We start from the raw sequence: 19,312 nt of genomic DNA, 5'->3' as shown, positions 1-19,312 counted from the left end.
TTATCTACTATAAACAAAAAAAAATGGCCTTCACTATGGTAGGTTCCCTGCCATACTAGAAGGATATACCAATGTGAACTGAATATCTAATGTTAGAGATCATAAATCCACAACTATGTGGATATTTGCACAAGCTGTAAGAGCAATTTCTTGGAAGAACAAGAAACAAACATTCATTATTCATTTTACCAGAGTTTGTGGCTCTTGCTTCCGCTGGCCAAGAAGTGGAATGGTTGAGGGACCTTCTGTTGGAAGTTACATTGGTAAAAGATAATATTTCAAATGTGTTGATACATTGTGATAGCCAAGCCACTTTAACTAGAGCATTCAACGAAGTGTATAATGGAAAGTCTACACACATAGGACTTAGACATTCCTTTGTGAGAAAATTGATTAAGGATAGAATCATTTCACTCACGTATATACGAACAAGCTATAATTTGGCTAATCCATTTACTAAGCCACTAGCCATAGATTTAGTAAAGAAAACCTCGGGAGGTATGTGATTGAAACTCCTAGAGTAAGAGTTCCAACAGCGACGACAACCCAATCTTACGTTAACAAAATATTAACCTCAAGATTCAATGGATAACAACAAGTCGTTGATTTGGATGTTTGTCGGACATTTTGTAATAATGTTGAGTATTTTAAATTCAGGGTTGAGTTTTTCCAAACTCTTAATGAAGTTCAATCCCCAGGGTATGTGTCTCATGGAAAAGGATACAATATGATATTCACATATGTAAATTTCGAGATATTGTCGTCTCAAAGTGAGAATTGGAGTTTCACTCACGAAAGATTCATGAAACAGGAAATCATATGGCTATAAATAAGTACTAGGCGAGAAATGTAGACGAAGAACCTTTAAAGAGTGTGTGTAAGATAACTCAGGTCTAATCAAATGGATTAACGATTTAAAATCATTGTTACCTATTATTCTGATTAGACTTTGTGTTGTCATTACTAAGGTTAAGTTTTAAATCGAAAGATACTTAAATGTGCTAACATTCTTTGTTTCTCTTTTCTGGAATTAGGCTTGTCATTATTAGAACTAGTGAGTGATTGTTGTAATTTATGAACAATAAATGTCCATGGGTTTATTCCAAAATGACAAGAAAAGTGAAATTGAGTAAATGCCCATAAATGCATGAGAAATAGTCTCACATAGAAAATGACACTCACATTAAAAGTCTTTATAAAGAGTTATGTTTATTAACTCAACAAAAGGACAAAAGAGAATAAAGTGTTACATGGACAAGTGTGATAGTCCCAAGCATTATGCCATTTGTCTCCTCCATACACCTCCTCGCTGGTGTCACCACCGGCAACACTAGTTTCTGCTTCGGCTTTAGGACCGAGTTCGAGGGTGTGGGTGTAACATCCTGATTTTTATTAATATTTTTATTAATTATATTATTTGGTGTTTTTAATAAAAATTTGCTTAATTTAGTCATTTATGATGTTTATTGAAATTTTCGCGTTTTGGGACGATTTAGTCGGTACTAGTTCGGGATAGCGGATCAATATTTAATCGAAAATTTTAATATTTTTAGTATTAGAAATATTAATGAGTAAATATTTAGCGTTTTGGGAATTTTTTTGAATAACTAAGATTTGACCGGAAATATGAGACATTGAATTATTAGAGGATTTTAGCAATATTTATTTTATTATTTATTTAATTAATTTGGTGTGTTAATTATTTATTTAATTAATTGGTGTGTTAATTGATATATATTAATTAACTTGATGTGTATATTTGTGTCTATTTAATTATTGGTGTTATTTAATTTAGTAGCTAAAATAGAAATAAGAATAGATTATATTTAATTGGGCCTATTTATTAGAGTTAGAAGTAAATAGGGGGTGTTATTTTTTTAAGCCCAGTATGACATAAGATAGTAAGGGTTGAGGAGAGTAGACATAACATTATCATTTTCATTTGCTGAATTTTAAAAGAAGAGAATATAAGTGGAGGAGAGGAACAAGAAGAGGAACTAGGGTTTTGGAGGAGAAATCAAGAGGTAAGGGGGAGAATCCCTCATCATTGTGGGCTAGTATAATGGGGTAATTGGTAGTTTAACATACTTATAATTGTTCATAGATGAATCTTATAAAATGGGTGTTTTAATTTTGTTAGTATGTTGAAGAATTTGTAGAAGAATTAGAACTTGAAATTAAGCTAATGCTGGAGAGAATACCTCTATATTCATAAAAATGTGAAAAACGAATTGAATGGGTATTAAATTGCAGACCCGAATGATGTCACCCTAGTAATGGTGATGGACGGCGGCTAGCTGGCAAGGAGAGGCTGGTACGCTGGAATGTGCCTGTTTCCTTCACTTGTTTTAATCTATTAATTTGCTTGGCTGTTTGTTTCAAGTCAATCCCAATATGAATCATCATTACCAATAAATGCTGAAAACACTATGTTGCTGTTCCTTGACCAATTAAAAGAAAAAAATAAAACGTGAGGTTATCTACATCTTAAGCAAGATGCCTTGTTGAGTATTGAGTATTCCATATTGGAGGTCTTAGATATGCATCTTGTTGTGAATAAATCAGTGAAATTATTGGAGGGGTGAATAGGCCCTTCATTGTGTTTGTGTAGCCTCTAATGGATTAATGGAACAACAATTGAATGATGTGGGTGCTTGAATTTGTTTGACTACTTGAACTTGGAGTTTTCTACTGTACACTCTCTGCTTGAACTGACTTTACTAGCAGTTATGTGCAATATTGTGTTGACTCAAATATAGAAATAAAATGTGCTAGGAAATTTTTTTTTTTTGGCTGCTATTAACTCAAATATAGGAAAATAAGTGAGCAATGGCAATAGTATTTAGAATTGCTTACAAATAAGTTATTAATGTTATTTGGATAAACATTCTTCATATTTATTTGGTTTGTTAATCTTGAATCCTCCTTTTAATAAATGTTATTTCCTTGAATTTTGGATAAAGATTGGATTGGAGTGTACTTCTCAAGACTAATCTAACACTTGAATATAAGTATTTCTCATTCACAATGAAAAGGATTAAGCCATTATTTATATCAGTGTTTTAAAAACCGGACCGGTCATTGAACCGGCGAGGGTACTGGGTCACTGATTTATCGGTCGAACCACTGGGTCACTGGTCGAACCGCACGACCAAAGCGGATTAAACCGGATAACTCAGTTGAATAGACCTGTCATTATATAGGTATAAAACCGGTCGAACCGGATGATTCAGTCTCTAAAAAAATATAACTAGGTCTTAAATTTTTTAAAAATATCATATCATAAATTCACAATTTCATAACTTAAATTCAAATTTTAAACAATGGTATCACACATAACAAAATAGTACAAAATTACAACATTTAATTGCAAACAAAGTCTAATTACAACATAATTACAACATAATCTAATTGAATAGTTTATAACAAAATAACTCTAATGTGTACCAAATTTAATTCAAAATAGGATCCTCCTAAAAAGAAAATCAAATAAAATTCAATATGTTTATGCTATTTAAAAAAATTTATTAGCAAAGATAACAAATAGACAATAAAGTTTTTAATTTGTCACTAACAAAAAAAAACTATGTGAGAATGCTATTTAAGTAATACACTACTAAATATATTAAAAAAAAAGTTTAAAAAAAAAGTTTAAAAGAAATGTTAAAAAAAAAGTTTAAATTTTTTTTCTTAAATGAAGTAAAAAAAAAGTTTAAAAAAAAAAGCAATTAAACCGCCGGTTTTCCTGGTTTTTCCGGTTTTCACCGGTTCCTACCAGTTTAATAGCATATCCGATCTGACTATTGAACCAGACCGGTTATCTGGCCGGTTCCCGGTTCGACCGGCCGGTCCGGTCCGGTTTTTAAAACACTGATTTATATACATGATAGACATAATCTAAATAGGAATGGAAAACGTGACGTGTATATATATATATATATATATATATATATATATATATATATATATATATATATGTTCCTATGAGTATTATTTTAGTTGAAACTTTTAGGAGTAGTTAGATGGTATACTCCTAATGGTTCTTAGTTTATTATGAAAAGAGTAAATTCTATATAATTGATAAATTATGAATTAGCATGGGATAAATATTAATGACTAGTATTATTTAAAATGGTGGATTGGAATTGTGTGTTGATTATTATATGTGAATAATGCTTATGTGATGAGAATGTTGTGTACAATATTGTGGATAATTCATTGAGTGAATTATTGTGATATGCTAAATATTAAGATGGTAGAGATGATCTTAATTGCATATGTTTGATTTACATTGTACATACATTCATATCATGGATGCCTTGAAACAAAGGTGGTTTGCTTTGAAACATAAGCGAGGCTTAGATTCTAGAGTGAATCGGAGGCGGTAAACTATATGTTTACATTTGGTGGGCTTTGGTCTTGTCCAGATCGGAAGCGTGGCTTGGATTCTAGATATTGAATCGGAAAGCGGTGAAACCTTGGGTTCACAATTCGGTACCACATGCATTGCGTCACATACCTTGCATTGAGTCACATTAAAATTATGCGATAATTGAGTATGTGAAGTTGATGTAGTTGTGATATGTGTATGAGTTTGTTAATTGAAATGAGTGAAGTTTGAATACTTATTTGATTAGATGTGTGAATATGTGAGAATTATGATTGTGTACTTAATTGAGAATATAAAAGTAGAATTGAAATATTATACTATTTAAGCTTGTTGTATACCCGATAACATGTGAAATATGTGTTGATTACTATTATCTATTCCGTTTTACGTAGTATGACTAATTACTTGAAGTGTTGATTTAACCATTATATTCTGTTATACTTTCTTTATAATGGTTCGTATTCTCACCCTTCTGTTTTTATGTTGCCCTCGTTTGGCGACATGCAGGTTCTGGAGTTTAGTAGCTCGTGCGTGATCTAGCCGGAGATTTTTCCATGTTTGTTGGAGATTAAGTAGTGAGTCGATGCTCTGGTCATGTAACACTGGGTAGATTAGTCGTGTTGAACTCATGTTTCTATTTGGTTATGTATTATGTTTATGACTTGAGAACTTGTTATTTGGCTACTTGTTGTTTGAGAGGCTTTCAAGCCAAATATCCTGAATTATGTTTTAATTTATGTTGATATGATTATTGAGACTTGATCATGGTATGGGACATGGATCATTTTATGAAACACATGAGTATTTAGTAGTTTCCGCTGTGAATGCATATTCTAGATAAAATATGATGAATTGAGAAGTGTTATTTGAAATGACCAGGTGTATCATATATTGTAAGTAAATGCTGTCGGTTTTTAAAAGCTTTTAGTTTTTGAAAACGTCAATGTGACGCCTTTTGAATTATATGCATGCTTATTCTCTGATTATATGCTTATTTATTTTGGGGTATAAAAGGGGTGTTACAGTGGGCGTAGAGGCGCTAGTGGTGGCGTGTAGGCAGCACTTGAGCACTTAGGCACGACACATTGAAGCATTGAGCTACTCGCAGCATTAGACGCCTGCGCCGGCGACTAGGCCGGCATGTGACGGCCAGCCACCACATATGGCAAATGGTCTTGTTTTTTATCGTTGCTTAAATTAGAATTTTGAATCCAGAAATAGGCAACACTTCGTGATGTGTTGCGGAATAAAAATATGCAACTCTTGAAAAGTGTTGTTGTAGACCTATGAAGCGCCGACACGCCATTCAGAAGGCGTGTCGCCGCGTCGAACACGTGTCGGACACGGATACTCGTACGACACGCGTACGACACGTATCTGACACGTTTTTGCAGTGTCCAACGAAAAAAATAATTTAATTGCAACGGACACGGATATGACACCTTGCTTTAAATAAAAGACACACCCAATTCAAAAAAAAAAAATTTATTTAAAAAAAGGCCCAAAACTCAATAATTATCAGATTTTTATTTATAAAAATAATAGAGTCTTTTTACCTTTTATATTTCACTTCTCCACTATAAAAATAACACAATTAGGATTCGGTATTTTTTTTTTATTCCACGGTTTAGAGGCTGGTTTTATCAATATGGAGTGACTATGATATGATTTGTATTATTTTGTTTTGGTGGATTTATGTCTTCTTTTTTTTTTTTTATTGAAAGTACTAAGTTTAAATATATATAAATTTTACTTCTCGTTTAAACTCTTTATAAATTATACTCATACATTGCATTATTATATTAATATATAAAATATATATAGCCGTATCCGTGTCTTATGTTTTCTATATTATCGGGGTCCTCGTGTCAGTATCCGTGTCGTGTCCCGTGTCCGTGTCTGGGCTTCATAGTTGTAGACAAAACAATGCAACTTTTGGTGAAAGTGTTGCTGAAAGGATGTTGTTTCATCAAGGATCGCAACTTTGTAAAAAAACACTAACAAGGCCCGTAAATATCTCATTTTGGATTCAAAAATTACATCACAAAAAACATCTATCTTCTTGAGTAAAATTCCAAACTCTCTTCCTTACATTAGAATTTTCATCAATCTTGTGTAAATTCGAGTATAAGCTGAATTATCCTGAGTATTCCTGCGTTTCAATTTTAAGACATATTGAAAGTATTTGAAATACTAATAAGAAAAGTAATTTTGTTCACGATTCAAGCCTGAATCCATTCAAGTTTAATTGTTTTTCGTGCTCTTCCTAATTTCCATGATGCTTTGAACATGTGCCAGGTGTGACTCTATTCCATGTGATGCATGTGGTGTCGTTGAGATTTTTTTGTCTCCTTCATAACATATTACTATAAATACCTTAGTATTTTATTGTTTAGATGGATCTCACAGATATGAATGTAATAATATGTACACCATGGTTAACATTTTGTTTAGATCAAGACCCTTCGTGTCCAATTCCAAGAAGAGATTAACATTGAAAATTTCAAGGATTACATACATACCTACAGAAAGTGAGGAGTGAGGACTATGCAAGGGTGTGATCACCCTACCGATGATAACAGCCAGATTGAATTATTTCCAAACAAACACATTCACAAAGTTTGGTTGTTATTCTAAAACAGCTATACTTTCATAAATAATACCCGAATTCTCTCGTCATTTTCTTTAAGGAACAACTTGAACATTTAAGTCAACAATAACACTATGTAACTCAAACTCTTTAGTTCATTGAAAAGCTTCAAGAAGTTCAACAACCTCACCTTTGTTCTAGCAAGAATCACCCATTTCTTTCCTAAGACACACACACACGGTCGTAGTAGTATCGAAGGATAAAAACATAAATCAATAATTTAATTTTAAGAAACAAATAGTATCAGTTTTAATAATCAGATTTTTACAAACAGGATCGGCAATTGCACATAAATAAATATCATGCAAAAGGGGTTCAATACAACTAAAAATATCTCCCAAGTCCAACCTATGAACTTCAAAATCCTAATCACTTTTTGACAACAATATTTACTCGTAGTAAGTAATTCTCCGGTAGGTTGCATGCCTCAGTAATACAGCCAAAGATGCCAAAGAATCTAAAGACTTTTAAATCTCTCAGGCCTGAATGCCTCAGCAATATTGCCAACAACCAAATGGATGTCTCTCCATAATTCTCAAAGCAAGAAAGTTGAGATCACAACTCAGGCATTAACAACAAACACCTTTATCATTTCAGAATTGGTTCATCAAACCTCTCGTTGTTTACTCCAAATTTGTGGATGTATGACCTATAAGTAAAATGTTGATAACAATAAGTAGCCATGAAACTGACACGGTGCAATCAACCTGTAACTGCAAGATCCATATTTGGCAGCTGGGATTCAAGACTGTCAGAGTCTGTGACCAAAGGATCTTTTTGGAAACTGTTACGTAGCTGACCACAAGCTGCATTTGCATCCAGTCCTCTGGTTTGGCGTACACTAGTCGTTATTTTAGAAGACTCCAAAGCATTAACAAATGCTTGTATCTACGAAATGAAAAGTCTCGATTCAATACTCAAAATTATTTGAATAAATCAAACCATGAAGTAAAACGTGTTTAGAATGAAACTAAAACATTAGGAAATTATCATACTGCTTTCCTGTAAGGACGGCGAAACTCAGAGCCTTCTATTGGATTAAAAGGTATCAGGTTGACATGATAACCACTGCCATATTCGTGTAGTAGCTTGGCAAGTTCTACTGCATTGTCTTCCGAGTCATTGATTCCAGCTGTTCAAATATAATGCAGGAAAGTGGTAAGTACATATAAGAATTTTCGCTAATCTTATAGTACGGGACGAGCAAGAATGTGTTGGAAATTTTCTGTACCTAAAAGTGCATATTCAAAAGAAACACGTCTATTTGTTTTCTGAAAGTATTCCTTGCAGTCTTTCATAAGTGCATCCAATGGGTAGGACTTTGCACTTGGAACAATGGTTTCCCTTAGTTTCTGATTAGGAGCATGCAGGCTGATACAAGATAAGAAAGAAAATTATAGATATATCATTATGAAAGAATCTACGGTAAAAAGCCACCGAATAATATATTTTTGCAGCAACAAACCCAGACCAAACACCAAAGCATCAAACAATAAACGAAGAAAGACTTGAGATAAAAGCATATTGACTATTTACTATGAGGCGCTAATCCAGAATCAAGGACGATTACCTCACAGCTAACGTGGATTGAAGTTTGTGAGAAGCTAGCTTCTTTATTGTATTTGGAACCCCCACAGTGGAGATAGTCATCATTCTTTGCCCAATTTGTATATCCTACAAGCAAAGCCCAGCATTAGCACTCTTCCATGCAAAATTTATCATATGCTCTCTATCATAATAAAATGAAATAAGACCAAGCAACGCGTTTTGCTGATAAAATGATTTCTTTTGACAGAGTGAGCATATATATGAATATTTTTTATGCATGTGACACAGTCTGTTCTATTCTCTTTGGTTTCATCCTATCCAGTGGAACTAAAATGCATTACTTTTTACCTTATATCATGTTCTGTTTTACTTTTAACATGTACCAAACATAAAACATAACTTGCATGTTCTGTTCTGTTTTAATTTCTAAAAAATTTATGGAAAATCCTTAAAAAATGATGTCCCTCCCCTGCATGAAATTATGAAAATATAAAATTACTTAAAACAATTGATCAAACAGAAAGAGAATTTAACAATTATTAAGATGGCATCAAATACTGTAACGACCAGTCAGTCCGAGAGTTTAAATGACAATGTTTACCAAGTTAAGAGCATAGATGGAGTCTTAAAGTCTCAATATGAAAGAGTACTGTTACAATTACATGCAAGCATCTGATATGGAAAGAATTACACATGCCATATGCATTCATTCACCTTATTCAAGCATTGATGTGCCTCAAGTACTGCTTTCAGGTTTAGCATTGGTTCACCCATTCCCATAAAGACTACATTTGACACCCTGCGCTTAAAGACCTCCTCAATGGCCAAAACCTGTTCACATAAGAAGTGGTGTTATCTTGTTTTGCAGTAAAAAAGGTCGAGCTTGCTTAAGAACGTTTGCAATCCCAAAAAAGGTGATGTTGCTTTACTTGATCATTTCCATTTCTTTTCTAACATTTTTATTTCTTTTAAATTGATCTAAATTGCCCTAGTGCGAAATCTAACATCAAACTACTTTAAATGTGTGCAAGCACACGATCTGGGTATGACACAAACCTGCTCTACAATTTCATGGCTCCGAAGATTTCTTGAAAAGCCCCCTTTTCCAGTTGCACAAAAAGAGCATCGCAGAGGGCAACCTACCTAAACATTAAAATAACAGATGGCCATAACAAAGAAAATGGAAAACATCAGTACATATTATCACATAAAACAGAAATCAGTTTCCTGATCAACTATGCAGCCATTAGAGTAAAGAAGAACAAAAGACTCATTGTTTGATGATTCAGGATGAGTAAGTCAAACACCTGTGATGAGACACATGCTGTCAAGCGAACTGAACCCTTATCATCTTCAACCGGAATACCAACAGTTTCAATCAATCTGTTGTCCTCCAATTTTAACAGCAACTGCAAAATCAAATTCCAACAAAAAAAAGCAAGAAAAAAAGGAAACATCAACAATTGCATCATTTAACAAGCAAGTTAATGTCCTACCTTGCTAATAGTACCAAGTAAAAACAACTTGAACCATTGCCAAAAAAATCAGAACATGGTCGATGAAATCACATAATTGTGTGTTGTAGTAGACAACTCAACATATATAATGGTCAGTGGACTAAAACAACAATAAATCATTTAAAAAAACTAAAAGCTACAACACAACAATAAATCAAGGTAAATGCTAACCAGTGACACACAGGTTTAAAAAATAAAAAGTTTTTCATATTGAAAGTAGCAATAGAAATGAATAATGTATAGCTAAAAAAGTACTTGCTAACAAAGTACAATGAGGACAACCCCTTACTGTATAGGGCTGTCTGTCTGGGGTGTTAGGGTATTTCGCTAAGTTTAGGGCTAGCTCACGTAAGGTTGTGACTTGTGAGAAGCTCTGTGTATGGCTTTTTGGGAGAAAGATTGGAGATCCTTGTCCCTATTCAGAGAACGGGATATATAGAAGGCATTTTGGGCCTGGGCTGGATGACCAGAAGGGTGGTTCCCCTATCTTTTCAGTCAGCAGCGTGGGAACGTGAGGAGACCTAGCTCTTCCTCAGATAGTGGAGGAGTGGTTTCCCCCATAACTCATTCCTATAGACAGCTAGTGATTGGACACCTCACCAACCACGTAGGGTGAGTGAATGGGTCACCTCAGACAGACCAAGCCCAATTGGGCGACCTATCGCAACATCACAGGCGGCTCTTTCCCCCATTTCGGACGGCCACTTTGTCCATTTTGGACGGCCTATCACCTTGTAGTGGGAGCTTGCCCAGAGTGGACGCCATTGGCGTATAACATACAGTCATGGAGTTTTCTTCCTAAGGCCCGGTAAAACTATCCTAGTACAAAAGTATAGTTACAGAAATGAGCAACGTATAACTTCCCATAAAAATTTACAATCTCTCGACTTCTTAACCTGGTTAGTGGCAGTTAGCAGGAATCATAAACTATAAACAACAAAAATAGAGTTGCTGAACTGTAATTATAGTATGTTTTAGTACCTTAATAGTCCCATCAGTTGCAACAACCTTGTTGAAAATAGGAGACCTTCCCACCTTCCATCCAGCTTCCTCAAGCTCATTCCTAAATGCCAAAGGCACTGCAATACAACCAAAACCACAACAACAACAACATATTGAAAAGTTAATAAACACATTCACCATCAAACACCAGACACAAACAACAACGACCACATCAACACCGGTAGTAATTCAATCAAATGGAAATGATTGAATGTAATGAGATGTTAGGGTTAAAAGAGAGTCTGACCCTGAACAAACTCCTGAATTTCTCTAACTTTTCTCTTGTATATAAGATGATAAAGTTGCTTCCCCCTAAAACCTTGCTATGAAAAATTCAACAAATAATTCAAATTTAGTTGAATTGAATAATGCGATAATGAAGAGAAATGGATAAGGAGAAGAAATTTACCTGACCGAAATCTAGGGCGAGTTTCTGAAGGTCGTTCTCGGATAAGCCAAGGAGAACCTGAGACGGAGGAGTTGTAGGAGGGGAGGAAGAAGAAGTTGCGAAGGAGATGGCTGAAACACGTGTGCGCGTGGAAGGGCGGACCACCACACGTGCGAGGGGGATTGAGCAGTGGTGAAGCATGGTCATCATTATCTGTCTTACAGAAATGAGATAACGAAAGAGAAGGTAGTAACCAAACCAAACCCCTTAAACCCTTCCCTCACTACTCATTATAATAATACAAGTAAAATTTAAATTGTTTGCATTAAGATTGAATTAAAAATATATTTAAGTTTTTTCCTTCCTTTTTTCTCTCTTTTTATTTAAGGGTCCTTTTCCTAGTTAAGTATTTAATCTTTGAGTGTAATTACATGTTAGATAAAGTTGCATCAGGTGATTTCATCAACTAAAGAAATCATCGATGGTACTGGATAACTTTATTTGAAGAGTGATTTCGTCGACTAAAGAAATTATTGATGATACTGAATAAGTTTATTTGAAGAGGTTGAACCATCTCTATTGTAAGACGCTACTTCAGTGATCTAGATTTGGATCAAACAAAATCTGATCGTGGAATATTTTTGGAATCAATAGTCGATTTTCTCAAACGGCACAACTGTTCTAGATCAGAACTAAAATTATGTGTCAATAGTCAATTTTCTTAAACGGCGCAACTGTTCTAGATCAGAAATAAAATAATCTCCGATGAAGTAGAATACCGAGATAGATCTACAAAATTAACACTCTATCATCCGTCAATAAATACGTCAAAAAAAAAGAAGAACCGAATGAAGTAAAAAAAATGTGTATATCTTAACCTTTACACATGTAGAAGTACATTAAATTTCTTAAATTTTTTTTATCCATCATAATTCTCTCCGACTCAAACTTCTAGTCTCTATGGTGAATTTTTTTTTTTAAATAACCATGTATTAAAAAAAATTACGCAAATAACCACGTTTCAGAAAAAATTACGCAAATAACCATGTTTCAGAATATGTTGACACCAAGGCGCCATCTCACATGGCTTAATCCCTTTTTTTTATACCTAGGCGCCATCTCACATGGCACACTCGGTCCAATAAGCCATGTCAAATGGTGCCTCCCTTCAATTTTTAGGAGGAGGAGCCATCTCATATGGCTCCTCCTTGTATATGTGTGTTCTATAAATAATACCCCCTTTCTCCACCATTCTTCACACTTTCTCACTAAATCTTCTCATTTTCTCCCAAAAATTTATCATCATGGTTTCTGAGATTTTCACACGAGATGGGTATGTATTTTTCTCGGCCGTTAAACTGCCGATTAAAATGAAATTTTAGAACATCCATTCCATGGAGCGTCTAAAGAGAGAGTTGAAACGCTGGTTAGTTGACGACATCCCAACAGGCGAAGAAATTAGAAGAATCCAGAGAAGAAGAACTGCCATGTCACTTGCGACTGGAACGTCTCGCACTTGGTTGGAGGAAGTTGAAAGAGACAGAGACGTAATGATGATGATGCACGGTTCTGATGACATTGTTTTGGTGCTTGTTATTTCTTAGATAACTTATCGTGTTGTTGGCGTTTTTTTATCCGTTGTATGTGTTGTTTTTAAGTCGTTATGTCATTTAATTTCTAACAATGATATGTGTTGTAACAAATATTCTTAATGAAAAGAAAACATGTTTAGATCTTAAAAGAAGTGTGCATACAAAATTCAATTCTAAGAACCACTAGCACGATTAGGACAATTTTTTTTATTGTGTCCGACTTGGCGACATAAACCACACTTTCCCCCTCGTACGCAGGCCAATAATCCTCTTTTGCTACCACTGCAAAGCCATTGTTGCATACGTGGAGCAAGGTCTCAGACTTGTAAATGGGAGACAGGAGTGCTAATGCATCTAAGTGAGAATGGGCACATGCTACAATGACATGGGAGCAAGGCATACGAAATGCCTGAAACTTGCCGCAATCATACCAACGTTCTTCTAGTAGAACTCTATACTCTTGTCTTGGTAGCCCTTCGTCGTGGTCGATTGTCTCTCTGACAATGAAATTCTGGTTATGTCGGTCAAACCTTGTAACCATATGTGTGTTGGCCTTCGCACCTTCTGCCTTGATAAATCTTGTGCAACATTCACTCCACAATTGTCCAGCTCGTAACACAGCGTCTCACCTTTCACCTCTTTGTGCAAACAATGAAGCCATCCTAAAATATGTTGATTTTACCAAAGCGGTTACAAGGAGGTGTCGTATGCCTTTGAAGACACCGTTCATTGATTCAACAAGATTTGTTGTCATGTGTCCTCATCGATGTCCATTGTCGTATGACCTAGTCCACTTCTCCACTGGAATATTATCAATCCAAGTACCTGCATCTGGATTTGACAGTCTGATCTCTCTACGGTAATGTTTGAAAGATGGTTGAGTTAATGCATACCCTACGTTCATAACCAATTTTCGAAGAGCCCTGTCTTTAATTTCTCGCGTGAAATTTTGTACAATATGTCTAATGCAGAAGACATGCGTAGAAGGGGGGTCATGCCAACCATTAGCCGGGTTATTGTATGCACTCACAATAGAAGCATGTCTATCAGAGATCAAATCGAGACCAGCTTGCGGAGCCAAGTGTGTTCTGAGATTTTTGAGAAAGAAACTCCAACCTCCACCGGTCTCTCCTTCGACTAGAGCGAATGCAATTGGGAAGACGTTGTTGTTTCCGTCTTGTGCAACTGCCATCAGTAGGGTGCCTTTGTATTTTTCGTATAACCATATTCCATCTATTTGAATAATAGGTTTGCAGAACGCAAACCCTCTGATGTAAGGTTGGAAGGCCTAGAATAGATGACGGAATATTCCATTTCCGCTGACAAGAGTACCATTTGGGGCATACGCGGGCAATGTTTCCATCTCATAAACAGTACCAGGCGCATAAGTGCATAGTGCATTTAAGTAGCGGGGTAACTCTTTGTATGTTTCCTCCCAATTACCGTATACTTGTTCAATCGCCTTGGTTTTTGCTAACCATGCTTTCCTGTACGAGGGCGTATAGTTGTATACTTTAGTGATGTGAGAAATTATTGTTCTCACCTTCAACGATGGATCATTGTTGATGAGAGGTAAGATTTCTTGACATATCAGATCGTAACTTAACTTACGATGATCTTGCGAGCGAGAAGAGTTGATGCAAGTGTGAGGTTGAGAAATTTTGCATATCACCCATGAATCACTTCTCAACCTGTATGAAGCAGTAAGCTTGAACAAACACTCAGAATTGGTACATTTGATTTTGTACCGTTCTGCATTTGTTTGGTCCACTTTAAAATCCACAGAGTTTAACATGTGGAACTTTTTTATTGCTCGCATGCACTCATCCTTCAAACGAAAACTATCTTTCTCTTTTAAAGTTGCATCTGACTGCATGCAGACGTTGTGGAATATGTCTGATGAGGGTTCATCACCGGCCATGTCAACGTTCGACATGTGAGACGGCGGTGTGTATGTTGAAATTGGAGGTATTACACCTTCAACATCGTCTTCAGAATCATCGTTCACCATGTCATCAAATGTTAACTCTGAAATTGGAGGTATTACCCAACTTTTTCGGATGAGCAATGTTATCGAGTTCGCATTGATCCCACTCCCCCACCGATGCGACAAAATTTTGACAACATGGGTCAACGGTTATTTGCAAGCGGGACTTCGGAAGATTTTGATCTGACGGATTACATGGACGCTGAACGCATTGATTTCACGGGGCCCTCAACCCAACCACAACATGAAGCTCCTATAGTGCAACAACGAACTAGGCGATCTTACAATAATCGTTTTCAAAATCCGAACGATAATTAAATTTTATGTAATTGTATTCCTATTATGTAATCGTTTTATCTTAATGAAAATCTTTGTCGTCTTTGTTCAAGTGTCTATTCTCAATTATTTAAGAAAAAAAAAAGAAGAAAAAAAAGCACCAAGGCGCCATCTGAGATGGCTTATTGCAGAAAACCTGCACATAGGAGCCATCTCAAATGGCGCCTCCCTTCATAGGAGCCATCCCATTTGGCGCCTCCCTTCATCTGGTACAATGGTGGCGCCATCTCACATGGCGCCTTGGTGTCAAGGTATTCTGAAACCTGGTTATTTGTGTAATTTTTTTCGAAACGTGGTTATTTGCGTAATTTTTTTTAATACATGCTTATTTAAAAAAAAAAATTCCTCTATGGTTATTTAGAGAGGATAACCAATTTATTGAAAAAAAACAAAGAAAAGGAAAAATCAAAATAAATTCAACGAGCCATGTATATGACAGTTTTTGATAACCTATTAGAATGAAAATTTAATTCAAATAGATAGAATTTCCATATTTGTCAATTTAATCCATTTGACGTTAAGCCAAAAGTTAACCACACTTCAAAACCATAATTTCAAACATTATAAAAGAACCATAATTTCTGTCCTGCATTCACCAAAATAGAAAGAAAACAGCTCCACTAGCATTTCATTGTTGCTACAACTTTCATAAAATTTCTGCACAATGAAATTTTAAAGATGATAATTGAGCTGCAAAGGGATGAAGAAATGAAAATTTCAATAAATTTAACTGAATCAAAAATCTGTACAACAATCACAGACATCTCAAAACACATACTCAAGTTCATTCACCACTGATATACAAATATGCAACTCCAAACCAGAAGCATATAACTAACTACATCATTCATTTTTCCCTGATTATTGTCTCACTTTGTTTACTACTTCTATGTTGTCTAGGACCATTGCTCCTTGAGCTATGACCACTCCTTCTAACATTTTGATGATCTCGAGAGGTTCCCGCTTCTCCGGCCGTAACATCAGAGGAACCCTGAAGTTCCTCTAATGCTATAACAACCTCGTCCATTTTCGGTCTGAACCTTGGTTCAACGGATAGGCATTGAATAGCGAGGTTGGCTACTTTCATTGCTTGACGCACCGTGTATTGGCCTTCGATGCGAGCGTCCATAACTTGGAAGATTCGTCGTTTGCTGTTGAGGTAAGGTTTGGCCCATTCGATTAAATTGTGTTCCCCAGATGGCCTGTTGTTGTCAAGTGCACGTTTGCCTGACATGATTTCAAGGAGTACTACGCCGAAGCTGTATACATCACTCTTTTTGGTCAAATGTCCTACACAAAAAGACGGAAAAATATGTCAGAAGTGACTAGTGAGAGTCATTGAGTCAAGTTCGCACTGCTAAATTTTCAAACAAACATATTTTCTCGAGACTAATTGCGTGTTTGAATTTGTGGCGATATTGACAGAATCACGGTGTAAGTACTATGTAAAGTTTTTTTTTTTTTACCTGTGGCCATATATTCGGGAGCGGCATAGCCATATGTGCCCATCACCCTTGTAGAGACATGACTCTTATCACCTGCGGGACCGTCCTTTGCCAGACCGAAATCGGAAAGTTTTGCATTATAAGACTGTTATCAACAAAAAGAAATGTAAGAATAGCCCATTTTGATAATTGAACTGTAAGAGATTAAGAGCAATGAGATTTACTTACCGAGTCGAGCAATATATTTGCAGTTTTAAAGTCTCGGTATATCACTTTTGCTTCGTCGCTGTGAAGATATGCAAGACCCTTAGCAGCATCAAGAGCAACCTTCATTCGGATCGTCCAAGAAAGCGGTTGAAAGTAAGAAGCTCCTGTTCCAAAAAGAGTAGATAAGTTAGTTTTCGGCATTTAATAGTGTCGCGCGTAAGAGAAACTTGAAGGAAAATCATTAACTTACTTCTAAATAAATGATTATCCAAACTTCCTTTAGTCAAAAACTCGTAAACCAAAAGCCGATGTTCGTCCTCGAGGCAGTAACCAATGAGTTTCACAAGATTAGGATGATGCAGCTGACCCAAGTAATTGATTTCTGTCTATAGCACAAGGACAATTAGTTACATCTAAAGAAGAACTCATCTAAAACACTCACTTTATATATACATCGAATAACTAATGTATCTGACAATATATAGACCAGATACATTGTCTATTCAATGAATCTAAAAAGTAAACTTCTTCTTATAAATAACCAGAAAGAATACTCAAAATGAGAAATTCCGAAAAACATCCTAATAAACTAATAGAAGACAGACACTCACCAACCATTCACTATGTCCTTGCAAACCTTCTTGATTAAGCCTCTTGACCGCAATGACAACTCCAGTCCCCGGTCTAACCGGTGTAAGCGATTGCTCATCAATCCAACCCTTGAATACAGCTCCAAATCCACCTTCACCAACCACACTATCAGGACGAAAGTTTCTCGTAGCAGTTTTCAGTTCACTTAAACTGAAGCTCTTCATATTAGAAGACTTCAAGATCTCGCCCTGCGTCCGCGGAGTCCGCGGAGTCGGAGGCGCAGTAGGCGGAGCAGAGGCCTTGCCGCTGCTCTGCCCACTCAAGCCATTTTCTTTGCCACTATCCTTCGAACTCGAACCTGCATATGTCAAAAGAAAAACAGAATCAGATCCACTTAATGTTCATGCAAGGAATCAATCATGCAAAAAATTTCCAAAGCAAACAACTTCTACAATCTTGTAACCTAAATCATCATCAACAAAAACCACAAACCCTTGTTATCTCTTCTTCAAAATCACATAACTCATAATCAATTAAAGCAACTCCTCTAAAAATAATCATTCTTCAAATCAAGCAGCCATATTTCATAACCTCAACTCAAACCATAAACACAAACAACAAAAAGTTGGACTCATTCAAAACCCTATTAAACTAATCAAACACAAAAAGATGATCAAGATCAAAAGTTTCAAGCAAAAGAGCTATGAGAAAAGAACAAAAAGATCCATTTTTTAGTATGAAAAAAAGACATGCAACAAAGATAACATGCATACCATTGCGTGGAGGGCTTTCAGCTTTGATTCTGGCACTAAAGCAACAACCCATGAAGACAGAGTTAGCTGAAGACCAGAGAAGAAGCAAGAACAGGTAAAGAGAGAAAAGGAACAAAACAAAACAAGTTGAGGTTGTAAAAAGTGAAGAGTTTAATGAAGTTTAAGCAAAGGGAAAAAGAAAAGAAAAACATATATGAAAGTGTGAAAGCAATTGTAAATTCCACATGAAATGTTAGCTGTCAGCTTATGACTCAATACCGCCAATATTCAATGCACGTATGTCTTCCGGTTCCAATGACCAGTTTTTTTGAAAAATCATAAATAAAAATCACAAATATTAATTTACAGAGAAAACTGAATGATGAATCAGATGAAAAAGATCTCTTCTAATTTAGTCAGAGATTTTAAGTCCGAATTCATTCTTAAATATATAATTTCATTAAGATTAGTCTTCAAAGTTGCGCACATTTTCTATATAAATATTAAAAGAAAATTAGAAATTTTTTCTTTATAGTAAACTAAAATATTTCATGCAAGACTATAATTTTTAGAAGGAAAATGAGACTATTTAAGAGTTGATATGTTAAAATATATATTATATGCATAAATAATTGTTAATCAAGCAGTTAAGAGATGTTAATATATGCCAAATATGTCCCATTATGTTTTTTTTTTTTTTGGTTGTTCTAGAGTGTGTGTGAATGTGAATGCATGTGAGAAAGTTATTGGTTTTTGACTTTTTGACTTTTGGGAGAGAAGGACAAAACCATAACGGGGTTGACCTGACACACCAATAGATTATGGTTAGATTATATGCAAGTGGGAACTACTATGATGTTTCAAATGCTTCCAACTTCCAACACTTTTCTTTATTTGTTGCTTTTTT

At 35.4% G+C, this 19,312-nt stretch overlaps 2 protein-coding genes and 1 long non-coding RNA gene across 3 annotated transcripts; 1 reads left to right on the top strand and 2 right to left on the bottom strand.

Moving 5' to 3' along the window:
- The first annotated feature begins 1,944 nt into the window (after positions 1-1,944).
- LOC131617558 (uncharacterized) lies at positions 1,945-5,201 on the top strand. The gene is made up of 2 exons (XR_009288612.1): positions 1,945-2,024; positions 4,898-5,201. It is a non-coding gene; the product is annotated as an uncharacterized LOC131617558 (long non-coding RNA).
- Positions 5,202-7,283: 2,082 nt separating this feature from the next.
- LOC131620932 (uncharacterized) lies at positions 7,284-11,774 on the bottom strand. Its single transcript, XM_058892120.1, has 10 exons — positions 11,517-11,774; positions 11,355-11,430; positions 11,087-11,184; positions 9,896-9,997; positions 9,645-9,731; positions 9,303-9,419; positions 8,611-8,714; positions 8,272-8,411; positions 8,036-8,172; positions 7,284-7,928 (listed from the first exon to the last, which is right to left on the bottom strand). Exons 1-10 carry the CDS (start codon positions 11,703-11,705, stop codon positions 7,743-7,745), a joined length of 1,236 nt encoding a protein of 411 aa, XP_058748103.1. The 5' UTR covers positions 11,706-11,774; the 3' UTR covers positions 7,284-7,742.
- Positions 11,775-16,111: 4,337 nt separating this feature from the next.
- Positions 16,112-18,657, bottom strand: LOC131620931 (receptor-like cytoplasmic kinase 176). The gene is made up of 6 exons (XM_058892119.1): positions 18,427-18,657; positions 17,674-18,011; positions 17,313-17,448; positions 17,084-17,226; positions 16,877-17,000; positions 16,112-16,700 (listed from the first exon to the last, which is right to left on the bottom strand). The coding sequence occupies exons 1-6, from the start codon at positions 18,476-18,478 to the stop codon at positions 16,258-16,260; spliced, it is 1,236 nt and encodes a 411-aa protein (XP_058748102.1). The 5' UTR covers positions 18,479-18,657; the 3' UTR covers positions 16,112-16,257.
- Between the last annotated feature and the right edge of the window lie 655 nt (positions 18,658-19,312).

Source organism: Vicia villosa, linkage group LG7 (genome assembly GCF_029867415.1).
Source record: "Vicia villosa cultivar HV-30 ecotype Madison, WI linkage group LG7, Vvil1.0, whole genome shotgun sequence".
NCBI lineage: Eukaryota > Viridiplantae > Streptophyta > Magnoliopsida > Fabales > Fabaceae > Vicia > Vicia villosa.
Note: the sequence above shows the minus strand (reverse complement) of the source record. Positions and strands in the feature narration are given on the sequence as shown.

Coding starts and splice junctions, on each gene's coding strand:
- LOC131620932 (XM_058892120.1), bottom strand. CDS start 11,705: ATGATGACCATGCTTCACCACTGCTCAATCCCCCTCGCACGTGTGGTG. Junction 8,412..8,610: donor CAATCCACGTTAGCTGTGAG/GTAATCGTCCTT, acceptor ATCTTGTATCAG/CCTGCATGCTCCTAATCAGA. Junction 8,173..8,271: donor TTTTGAATATGCACTTTTAG/GTACAGAAAATT, acceptor ATATTTGAACAG/CTGGAATCAATGACTCGGAA.
- LOC131620931 (XM_058892119.1), bottom strand. CDS start 18,478: ATGGGTTGTTGCTTTAGTGCCAGAATCAAAGCTGAAAGCCCTCCACGC. Junction 18,012..18,426: donor TGAAAGCCCTCCACGCAATG/GTATGCATGTTA, acceptor TGACATATGCAG/GTTCGAGTTCGAAGGATAGT. Junction 16,701..16,876: donor TCCCGAATATATGGCCACAG/GTAAAAAAAAAA, acceptor CTTTTTGTGTAG/GACATTTGACCAAAAAGAGT.